This window comes from Triplophysa dalaica, chromosome 13 (genome assembly GCF_015846415.1).
Source record: "Triplophysa dalaica isolate WHDGS20190420 chromosome 13, ASM1584641v1, whole genome shotgun sequence".
Lineage (NCBI taxonomy): Eukaryota > Metazoa > Chordata > Actinopteri > Cypriniformes > Nemacheilidae > Triplophysa > Triplophysa dalaica.
The window spans coordinates 11593754-11605865 of record NC_079554.1 but is presented as its reverse complement, the minus strand read 5'-3'; the positions used below and the strand labels follow the sequence as shown (position 1 = coordinate 11605865).

The window sequence follows — 12112 nt, the reverse complement described above, 5'->3', positions numbered from 1 at the left end:
AAAAGTATTAAGATTTTAGGTGAATGAAGGTGTTCAGATCTGTTGTCAGCACATACCACCACTGAAAGTTCACAACTATCTGCAGCTTTTACCTTTAGTTATGATGTCAAAGATTAGAAGAAAGAAATCACCATCAATCAGCAGTAACAAGACCTTTCAATCACACACGCTGACCAATAAGCCTGTGGGAGCAAGTCCAACACTAAAAATAGATCTAGTATTTATAGATCAATAAAAAAGCAGCACCTGTCATAGATCAAGAGAAACAGACACACACTCTCTGTGATCAAGCGAATAAACTGATATACGCGTCTGATTATAGTAAAAGGACCACACACAGATGTAATTGTAGGTGTGTGTTTATGTTTGTGTGTGTGTTTCACTCCAGCTGGGCCATCACAGGTGTGACAGATCTGCAACAAAAACACCAAAAGGAAAACATTGAAATACACAAATACAGCTGTCAAGATGAGCTCAGGTGTTTTAAGAACATGTTACCCATCACACACACACACACTCAATAATGTGGTGTGATGAGATATGGATTGGTTAGCACTTATTGATTGGTGAATGATGGCCAGATGTGACTCTGGATAAGTTGCAGATGGCCAAAATAACCCAAGCAAGCGTGCGCACGCATTTGTCTGTGTGTGTGCACTGCAGCAGATGTTAATCTTTCCAAATTTTATATTCAAGCTTTTATCAGTCACACACACTTACTTCAGTAAAAAATACTCGTACTCTTTTCAAGCAAATCGGAGACGGATGTCGGAACTGAAACCATCATTAGTCCAGTTTCAGACTAAATTATGTGATAAATACCTGAGACAGAGGATACTTTAAACGCACACAGGCACGCATGAATGCTCACACGCACACCCTTCCCCAAGGGCCCACTGGCGCTCTCGACCAAACAGTGAGTCAGTATCCATGGTTACGCTTTTAACACCTGATTAGGTCTTTTGATCCCAACCCAGAAATGATGTAACCTCAGGGTAGACAAATGGACCGTCACACCCAATAGAACCAGGGCATACACAAACACATCTAAAATCACAACAAACCCAAACACCTGCCTGTGCCAGCAAGCAAACAAGAAACGCAGCCAGAGATGTATCATTTGTCGGGGTACATGTATAGTTAGGCACAATAGTGTGCACAGTGCTTATATCTCTAAAACTGACTTGGTTTTAAAAAAAGGTATTTTTAGGTCACGTTATGTTTATTGTGAAACATATGTAGGTTCAATATTTTTCAGTTTTTTTAAATATTAGAGTTCAAATTGATTTTTCAGACTTAAAGCGTATTGCATTATTTCTCAAATGTATGCGTGACAATTGTACGTATGTAAACATATGTAAACGAAAAGCCAAAACCCATTAAAAATGTTCTGTTTATAGTTATTTTTATGCTGTGTTTTAAAGGGCCTTAGTAAAGCTGAACGTCACAGACTCGCAATGCACAAAAAAAGGCACAACTTGACTCAACCAAAGCCACCCATCTGAATGTCTATAGCTGTGGTACTTTAAAGAGGATGAATTTAAGGACATAACTCTTCTAAAAGGGTTGTTCCATGCAAACTAACATTAGCATGCTAATTAAAGCACCCTAAACCAAACTTAAGCACAAGAAACAACAACAACAGAGGTACAAACTTAATTCCGAGCACAGATCAGCTCCATTTATTGTGTTACACACACACACAAATACAAACCATCTGGAAGCCTGTGGGAAACATTACCCGGTTGAAAATGACTTCCTGCTATCAGCTGAGAGAAATGAGGGAAGGAATTAAAAAAGACAAAAAGATGAAAAGCCAGAGAAGGAGAAAATGGAAGTGAAGAAGTAATGGGTAATAAAAGAGTGGGGGAGTAAGAGGAAATTAGCTGATATGCTCAGATTGAGCGGAGCACGAAAACCTCGGGGAAAACATGGAGACAGAACTAGGAAAAAAAATCTGAGATCTGTAAGTAGAGGCTTGGCTACAGGGTACTAGCCTTAATGGAGAGGTTACGTGACACAGGCGCGGGTCAGCCAGAGGTTTCTGTGGAAATCATGACATCATCAAAAAGGGCCTGTGTGAGTCAATGTGACCCACTCGACCACAGGGCAGCAAAGAGGCGGGGTCAAATGAATTTCACCAAAACCTTTACTTCGTGCCAGGACACAATAAACGACATTCCTCTTTCCTTGCATAAAACACCAAGAACCGCCAAAGAGACAAAAAGAAGGGAACACAAGCAAACACGCAGCTAGGAGGAGTCAGAGGCAGAAGAAAGGCTTCACACATCAAACGAGTGGCCTGGAGAGTTTAGATTTTAGGGCTTTTGGGGTTTTAGAAGTTTCCGCTACGAAGGTCAGTCTCACGAAACGCTCTCACTGATGGACAACAGCTCAGGCTTTTGAGTTAAACAGACCCAAGCGATGTGGGTGTGTGATTGGGTAAAAGGTTAAAGCTTTCTCTTGTAATCTGTGCGAAAAGGATGTGATGCTGAGAACGAAAGAGAAAAAGAGAGGGATAAAGGGGAAAAAAACATACGAAACCGAACAAATTGGTGCATTTGGTCTGCGATGTTAATTGTTAGCATACATGAATCAGAGCAACATCTCAGCATCACGTCTCGTGAGCCTTAAAGCAATAGTTCACCCAAAAATGAATATTCTGTCTTCATTTACTCACTCTCAGGTTCTGTTCTGCAACAATATTTTGTTTGTAACCAAACAGTTCTGGGGCACCATTGACTGTTTGGATTCCAGCACTTTTCAATATATCTTGTTTTGTTAACAGAGCAAAAAATTATATTGATTGAGATCAACTTGCTAATGAGTAAATGACAGAATTCAAATGTTGGATGAACTATCCCTTTAAGCTTCTAAGATGTTGAGTCAAGTATTATAAATAGTGCTACTTTTGAAAGCATATCAAAACCTCTGTGTTCAGTTTCATACCGCTGTGCTCCCTCTAGCCATATTTAAACGCAATAATGAATCCTGTGTGAACGGACCCTTACAGAGCGCTAGACGAAAACACACACAATGACAGAGGCAGTGGTTCATGTTAAGAGATCAAACATCTTAAAACCAACTTGGGCAGGAAGGGAACCATCTGACCAACATCTAAAGTCACTGACCACAATAAGGCTTACATGACATTTAAAACCAGGAAAATATGAAATCGCATAACCCTGAGAGCAAAGCTGAATATACAGTGATCAAGGACATTGACTAGTTGTAACAGAGTATGTAAATAAGACTCTTGAAAATATTTCGAAGACATGATCCATAAAACCACCATAAACTTCCCGCAAAACTTCCAGTAATTTCAGAGAGGCCAATAAAACACTACCGCCAACTAGATCTAAGCTTTCTGTTTTCAAAAAGCATGTGGCAATATTATGGACACTATTATGTTTCTTTTGCATCCAGCTGACACTTATGCTTGGAAATTTGGTATTTCCCATTTCTAATGTAATGATTCCGAGCTGGTTGTGTTAAGGTGCTTTGTTGGCGATAAGAATGGAGGACGCGAGATTCACGCTTGTGTGTCTTGGGAAAATATTATATGGTAATAGTTTAAACCGTACACCCTACTGTACAGTTTTACTAGTCAGCTTGCTGATTTTTTTGCAATATTGGTGAAATACATAATATTTTCGCAGTGTAGAAAACATAGAACAAGCTTCAAATGGTTATACGCATTTGGGGGTTGTAACGTGTCATTGCGTTACATGCATATGTGTCTGACTCGCCTGATGCCTTTCTGTTGCCTAGCATTCGCCTTTATAATATGTCCGTCTGTCTGGCCCTAGCAAAAAAAGGTTTAGGTCCTCCAGATGGCCAGTCCGCCTCTGGTCACGGCCTTAGGCCGTCGCTGGGACGGCCATTCTGGACAGAATGTCGGCCCTGTAAATATGTACTAATTTAATGACAAGACAAGGCCATGAAACTGTTACAGGAAAAACTAATAAATCATATCGGTCGCAGCAGAAATCCTGCTCCCTTCCACCATGTTGATTGTGTCAGGCCCGCACATCTCGGGAACTCAGTTATCAAAATTATTTCCCAACTTTCCCAGTGGGAAACGCGACATCAGAGGGTGCTCATGTGCAATTTTTCCCCCAGAATCTCAAATTTCCAATTATTCCAAGAGCACGTGAAGGCAGCATAAGCATCAGCCCACGAGGCCATTAAACCAAGCGCCGTTCATCAATTAAACGCAAGGACTTTTCTGCTCTGCTTCTCATAACAAGATACTAAAATAAAAAAGTGTACCGTGCACTCAAAGCTAACAACACAGCTGCTAACGCTTTCTCACAGCCAGATATGGAGATTCATTGCATCACTGGCACATCCGAAGGGCTTTAGAGTCTGATCAAATATTAATATGTTTCTGAGTGTGTGCACGAGGACGATCAAAGAGTATCTCTGAATTACATTAACGCTGTCTCTGCCTCCTGCTCTACTTCTGACCCCAAGCCCACAACCGCTCACACCTGACCTATGACCCCACGCGCCGTTTCTCTTTGTTTCTTCTGCGACAGCCCCGGTGACAAGCTGGTCATTCAAAGCAGTGTCACATTGTCTCAGAACGGGAGAAGAAAGTGACGAGGTTAAACCATCATTATGTTGGTGTGCAGTTCCCCGCATGTCATGAAGGGATAGAGACACCGGCGTTTTCAACAGAATTCTGAGCCCACAACACCACTAAATGCTCCTAACTATATACTAGCGCTGCATAGGACTGTCATGCCGTTACATTTTTCAATACACGGTTACTGTTTACAAAGTTGTTGTGACGGTTTTATCACAATATCTTTTGCATTTAACTATGTTTATTAAACAAATAAATAATGATATCAGTTAAACGTCTTGGACTTTGTTTTATTTTATGTTTTAGCTATTTTGAGTGAACGCATAAAAAAATGTATAGGCGAAGAATAATTTATGGTTTTAAATAGTACGCTTATTGTCAATCCCTCCATATTGACACCCCTAGTACTGCACACATTATATCAGAATTGCACAAAAGTGCATATCGTAATGTTTTTCGTTCTTCAAAAATAAGTTGGTTTTATAATTTTAATTTTTAAATACATGTATTTAAAAATATATGCATTATATACTGCATTTTTCATCAATCTCGTGCAGCCCTGCTATATACGCATATACTACTTTAGTGATGTGTTTAAGTTTGGATTTATAATTTCATGCTTACTATTATTTTTACTAGAAAAGAGTGTCATACTTTAAAAATAGGACAGACTTGCAGTTGGAGAGCCAGATGGTAATTAAATAACCGCTCTGACGGATTCAGCGAGTTCATTCAATGAAAGACTCATCAGACTGAGTCAAACAGATTACCCCTGCGAGTCTTTTTGTGCAATTCATTAAAGAACTGGCTTGCAGGAGTCATCCATCTCGGAAAAAAGCGTTGAAAGCATTGCGAGAAACATCGGGAGACACAAATCTCCATTCATGTGATCGTATAACTAGTTCAATGAATGCTCTTCTCCGGCTACACACACAGCACAAAAATATGCAGAACCGCAGTTTGCTGAACACAAGTCTTGTCTCAAAGTCTGTTCACAAAAGGTGAACCCTGGGTGACGCTCAGTCAGTCATTCCCAAACACACAACTGCACATGAACACAGACGCACAATAAGAGTCCTTGTGATTAGTCAGCGAGAGCTCTGCTGAGTTGTTTCAGTGAAGTGGCTTTGGGACTCTGCGGTAGGGAGCGTCACCATCCGCATCTGACATTCGGCCCCTTAAATCATCTGAGCGTCCATCTGACTCCTTTTCTCTTTTCAGTATATTCTGGATCCTCTGTTTCTCTGCTCTACTTTATTTACATCTAAAAGACAGCTGGGGGGGGTTTCGTCCCCCTACAGCGTATGGCGTGGACGCGTCATTGCCCGGAGTCTGTCAGATCAGAGGTGGGCGCAAACAATAAGCTGTTGTGCATCTGTCTCTTCGACCACACCTCCTGCTATTCTCCGGCTCTGATAGAAATCAGAGGGAAAAGGGAGAGAGACAGATTTAGACGGAGCGAGAGAGAGGTACTCCTTGCCCGCTGGGACTCATGGGTATCAATGTGTTCTTTGATCTTTCCATTTTTCAGCAACTCAAAGAATCCACCTGCGTGTCCCCACGCCCCACCTCTATCTCCCTCACATCTTGCTCCTCTTAGAATCACTTGAACCCCCCTGGATGTGCTCCAGTGATGGGATACTTTCAGCTTTAGATGGCATGTCAGTGAACCACTTACGGTCCGTTTGATGCTCATTTGCACACAAATGAATGGCACAAGCTGGCTGGGATTCTAGATAGCTTCTAATTTTAAGTGCGCATTTTTATCAGTATGCTTGAAAACAGAACACGTCTACAGGATCCCCGACAATGACTACAATCACATTTACCTTCCTTAAATCTAAACACACCAAACAGTATACAAGCAGGTGAAAGCCGTTATTACAACTAACACCACTTTTCTGCACACACCAGTACACATACACTCAAACTGCCACAAAACAACATCTGACAACCAAGATCTCGGGGGCGTACATGTCAGCATGTGTGCATGTCTGCATCCTTTGCACTAGTTGGCATCCATGTGAGAGTGTGTTTGTGCATTTGTGCATATCCAATGCAGTGCATATCGCGTGTCAGACTTAACAAAACCCCTCTGAAGACCTAAATAACAGACCTGCCAGTCACACGGCTCTCTGTTATCATGTTGTCTCAGATGCATTCCTGGTCCTTGCATCACCTCGGAATCGCAGGCTCTGTTTGAAGCTACAACTGTCGCGCAAAGCCCTTATTGCTGGCGGCAAGGCTGTTTACGGCACCTTGGATACACCCTTGAATAGGCTGGCGTGTGAATACACCACGGGTACAAAGGGAGAGTAGATAAGGAGTGATCACTGCTAAGTTTATGCAGGTGAAATAGAACGGGTTGTTTTTTGATAGAGTTTTAAAACTCTGTTTCCTGATCAACCTTACGTTACCTTACAGGATCTCACATCAACTGGATTAAGCAGGCTTTGGCAAAAAAAGCCTGTGGCTAATGGCTACACTCTTAAAGTGTGATTTTTACACTATAATAAGGTCATTAGAATTATTTTTATAGAGTTGAAGTCTTGCTGTAAAGGCATTCTGGAATAGGGGTGGTTGTAGTACATGACTCCTTAAGTAAATAAAAAAAGCAGAAAATATATTTTGAAATCACCAACCCCCTAGCAATGCCCTAGGAACCGCATAGAAAACAAAAAGAATCTAGCATAGCAATATGCTAGTACAACTAAACACATCTTACCAAGCACATACTTTAGCAATACTCCCTTAAAATGTCTTCATAGGAATGTCACAGAAGAACAATTTTTGCTTCCTTAAAGTGATACTTCACCCAAAAATGAAAAGCCTGTCATCACTTACTCGCATAGAAGTTTTTCCAAATGTGTATACATTTCTTTGTTCTGATGAACACAGAGAAAGATATTTGTAATAATGTTTATAACCCAACAGATCTCAACACCCATTGACTACCATAGTAGGAAAAAAATCAAATGTTAGTCAAAAGTGCCCCCTCTATCTATAAAAAAAATCATTGCTCTGTACACCGTAGTAGGCTTTGTTAGACATGTTTTTATTGCACTTATGCTTTTTGTTGTCCTTATGTTCACCCGATCGCTTCTAATGTTAATTTGGAAAAAAGCGTCTGCTAATGTAATAATTGTAAATGTAAAACATTTTTATTTCGTTATAATAGGCAGTTTTTCTTATTTTATTCTTTCTTTATTCTAATCCCTTCCTTTCCGCTTACCTAGACTGATATGATTGGTCAGATGGTCTAGTCTTCTGGGATTGGTCTACTGCGAATGAGCCACAGTGTTTGGGGGAGAAGAGGGAATTTTTTACGGGCAGTCCGAGCAAAACGTAGGCGGGACTGTATTTAGTGACGTACATCCACAGTGGTTCAGGAATCGGAATAGGGACAACTCGTTTGTTTGATTCGGAGTCGACTCCCTTTTTTCCAAGTCAATAACTTTGTTATTCATTCACCTTCGGATTTACAACTTGGCAGGTGGCTTACATTCAAACACGACAGCATTACACACTGCATGAAATGTAAATTTCATGTTATTTACTCTTTAAAGAATCAGTAACTCATCAAATATTTCTTTCTTTTTATAAGAACTGCTTGTTAAACAGAAATGTTCTTTAGACGTTCTCTATGTAACCATTCAGCCAAAAATGGTTCTTACAGGATCATTAAGGCACTTTTATTGCACCAACAGAACAATAGTATATTTTGCATGGTCAAAAAACACACGGCTTGTCCAAATTTTACTTTTATAGATGAAGTCTTGCTCAAGGAGAAAAAATGTAGCTTCTCACGTAAAAAGCATAGTAACAGTCAAGTTATCTTATCAGTAATCTTGGAATCATAGCGAGCCACCTTAACAAACTACAGAAAAACAACTTTGTTTTAGACAGTATTTCCAAGGATAATCCAAGCTGTCGTTTTTTGTTTAAGAACAACAAAAGCAAGATGGATATTAAAAGATTACAGACCGGAGATGTTTTGCTTAAAGCGACATCTCCCATCATGCCGTGGGTGGAGGCCTCTTTCTGTCCCAGAAGTCTTTGTGGGAGAGATGACAGAGGGCTTGATTGTAGGGACACCTGTGTTTTGTTACCGTGCAAAACCAAAAGGTGAAACAAAGCAAAAACAAACCATCACAAAACTGCTGCTATGACAACTATGCGGGTCCACCGAGACGCTTTGTCTGAAACTTATACGGCAGAAACTCCCGCTCCGATTCAGGCACGAAATTACACGCGTCAACAAACACGACAGTGTCCGCTCGCCAAGTGTTTATCCTTTTCCTTTGTGAGATGAAAAAAAGACAACCACACACAGCCACAACGAACACAAATGGTAGTTGGTTGTTGTTGCAGTTAATGCGGCTTTCTCTCAGCAGGGAAGGAAGCTTACCTCAGTTGTTTTAGATGCAACAAAATGCACTGAGCTAACAAGATTCTCTTTAGGTTGCCATACATACATGTATATTACATCCACACTATTGCTATTTTAGAGAAAAAATATCTCCTGTTAAATTATAGAAACAGTCCAACCGTAAAAACTTATCTATATTATATTATTATATTACCAGATTTAAACAAAAACTGTGAATTGCAGTTCATTATACAGAATAATGATACAGATGGTAAAGAGAAAAATAGAGCGAAAGAGAGTCCCAAAGCCCTACTTTATCATGATAATGCTGAACCTCCCATGAGCAGATTGGGTGAGGCCAGACGGGCAGTCTACCATCTGACAAACATATAAACACTGAGCTAATAATCCCCAAAAATCTATTCAATCTCTATTTTTGAGTGATTTTGCCTCTGAAAATAGATATTATTTGAATTTTTGAGCCTATTTCTTTGATGTTACAGTGGTCAACCAGCTCAAAAGCTCTCTAAACTTACCCTCACTGGAGTGGTCTTGGCCTGAGCTCTCTGTGGCTGTGTCCCCGTGGGACCTTGATCTCTCTGGCCACCTCCCGAGGCCTGCACTCGGACTCCCGCTCCGGTCGTTCCATTAGTGCACGGCGAGTGCGCAGTTCCCGTCCTCCTTGGCCTCTGCTTGATACCGTCCAGCAGCCTCACCAGGAGGATGTTGCTCGGCAACTCATCCACTCCGCTCTCCACCAGCGTGCGGCATTCCGGGCAGCGCAGTTCTCCGCGTGACCCCACAATTCCAAGCAGGCACCGCCGGCAAAACGTGTGCTGGCATGGTAACACCTTCGCCGTGGCGTCTAGACGCTCCAGGCATACCGGGCACTCCAACAGGTCAAGGAGTGCCGATTCGTCCATTTTGGCACAATCTTTCTCAATGTGGTCGTTCATTTAATCAGTTTTGTGTGTTTGAAGAGAGATGGGCATGGTGAGGATATGAGGTTGTTCGGAGGAAAAGTCTGATCCAGCTATCATGTCACTCCCATGCCGCAGTCATGGTTACGTCGCTAGCATTCACTGCAAAAATCAAAAAGAAATGTCATTAAAATGCTGCTTTCACGTCACATTTGCGATGGCATGAAAAACAATTGCACACAGGCCCTGTTAACACCTGGTATTATGATGCTTTTCGGGTGATCGGATACCAATTGGTCGAGACACATGGCCATTAACACCTGGATGTAAAATGTGTCCCTCGAGACCACTGGTGTGAATTTTAAGGAAGGGTCTCTGATTTTATGACTCCAAACATCACTCACTGCATCAGTGTATAATTGTGGAAGAACAAAATAAAAATAAATACATTTGAATATATACTTAATATTTTAAAATATTGATTTATTTTAAATGCTGTCTTTTCTGTGAGTCAAGAACCTCTGGTAAGAGAAATGTTTTTATTAAATGTTTTTACCATGTTTTTATTAAACTGAAAGTTTAAGCAAACTGATAACATTTGTATTGCCATATTTTAACACAAATATCATGGTAACTGTAGTGAGACCACGGTAAATGTGTGGCTATTATGATTCTACTACAACTACTTTGTTTGCAAACCCTCAATTTTCGTGAGGAATGTACTATCGTAAGCTTCGGAAGATATGCACCACAGCACATTAAACTAAGACATGCTTAAGAATCTCAATACAAGTCCTTTAAATCTCAAGGTAACCGGCGAACTTACAAACCTCATTTTGGCGCATCTGCTGACAGACATTGAACAGACAGACCAAGAGGCATCAGGGCGAATTAGCGTTTACACTACAAATGCGATAAATACCGCCGGGTGTGTTTGTGTGACCCGAAGAGAAAACGTTCTAGCATTTTAAAGCTAAAAAGGACACTTGCGATGACCAAAGACGCATCTAAACACAGGTCATAGACCACCGACAACACGCAAAGATGTTAAAACAGTGACGAAAGAAAACGCACTTCTAAAATCACAGATAACCAAAACCCACATTTGCGAACTTGGAAGAAACAGCACAGCGAATGGTCGCCGACAATAACGTCCAAACACACAATTGTTCATAACAAACCTGACAACTTGGCTTCTGAAATAACCGAAATGGATTTACCGTCACATTGGCGGGATGAACCTCAGCGTTAAACTGTACGTCCCTAAACTAGGCTGTTCCGTGCCTCCTCGAGAACGTTTATCGTTACCCGCATATCTCGTCGTTATTATGGTCTACCAAGATTACAATCCAAAGATGATATCCGTTGAAAACAAGCAGAAAACTCATCGAAAGAACGAAATGGCTCGAAATACACTTGCAAAATAACTGCAGGCTATAGAAAAATCAGTGTAGAAAATAGTCTTTGTACGGCAACACTATCAAACTGGGCTGTACAGTTTACAACCACTAAACATTTACGCCAAAAACCTCGCCCCTTTATCGCAAAGTCCTGAAAAAACAATACCCTACTGTCAAATAACTACAAAGCCAACCTTAGCTACATTGTTTCCCAGCGGCGTTACAAATGTATCGACTCGACCCTACAGTGCCCAATAAGAGCAGAGGGAGTGTGTTTAAATACCTCCTGAAACTAAATAACATCGTGATTTTAAAAAGTAACCACGACATGGTGGGAAAACAGCTCTTTTAAAAGTGTTCTGCGTGATGCGACCTGCCCTCAATGTGTCACGTTAACAATACACGACAGAGGTTTTCATCGACACGTTTGTCTAACAGATCGTGTACACGCGGATTAAACTACCACGCAACTTCACAAACTTTGATACGGGTGTAAACTGCATTAAATACGTTAAAGGGAAGCAAGCGAGAACGAATATAACGCTACCTTAAGTTCGGGCCCCTTCTCACCCCTCCTCTTCTTCCAGAACTGTTTCTTTCCCGAGTTCCTCAAACTAGGGAATTCGGCTTGGAAAAGGTTCCAGAAATCCCGGTCGTCCAGTTGGACACAAGTTTATAAACGGAGGTCGGTATACCGACGCCAGAAACGGGTCATCTCGCCTCGGTGGTTCAATCGAAGCAGTAAAACACTCGGGTCCGAGAGAATAAAGTAGATTAAAATTCGTAGAAAGCAAAGACAAACTGGAGAAGCGAGTTCCTGCGTCCGAGCGCC

General features: G+C 41.1%; 1 protein-coding gene across 2 annotated transcripts in view; it reads right to left on the bottom strand.

The window, feature by feature from the left end:
• sh3rf1 (SH3 domain containing ring finger 1) overlaps window positions 1-12112 on the bottom strand; it is a 37690-nt gene extending 25578 nt beyond the window's left edge. Inside the window, exons 1-2 of one of the 2 annotated variants that reach the window (XM_056764992.1) lie at window positions 11828-12112; window positions 9497-10042 (exon numbers count right to left, since the gene is read on the bottom strand). In XM_056764992.1, the coding sequence (XP_056620970.1) occupies window positions 9497-9916 (420 nt within the window). In that variant the 5' untranslated portion in view covers window positions 9917-10042; window positions 11828-12112. Of the gene's footprint in view, window positions 1-9496; window positions 10043-11100; window positions 11428-11827 lie in introns of those variants that run through there. The other variant, XM_056764993.1, reaches the window with a different exon arrangement.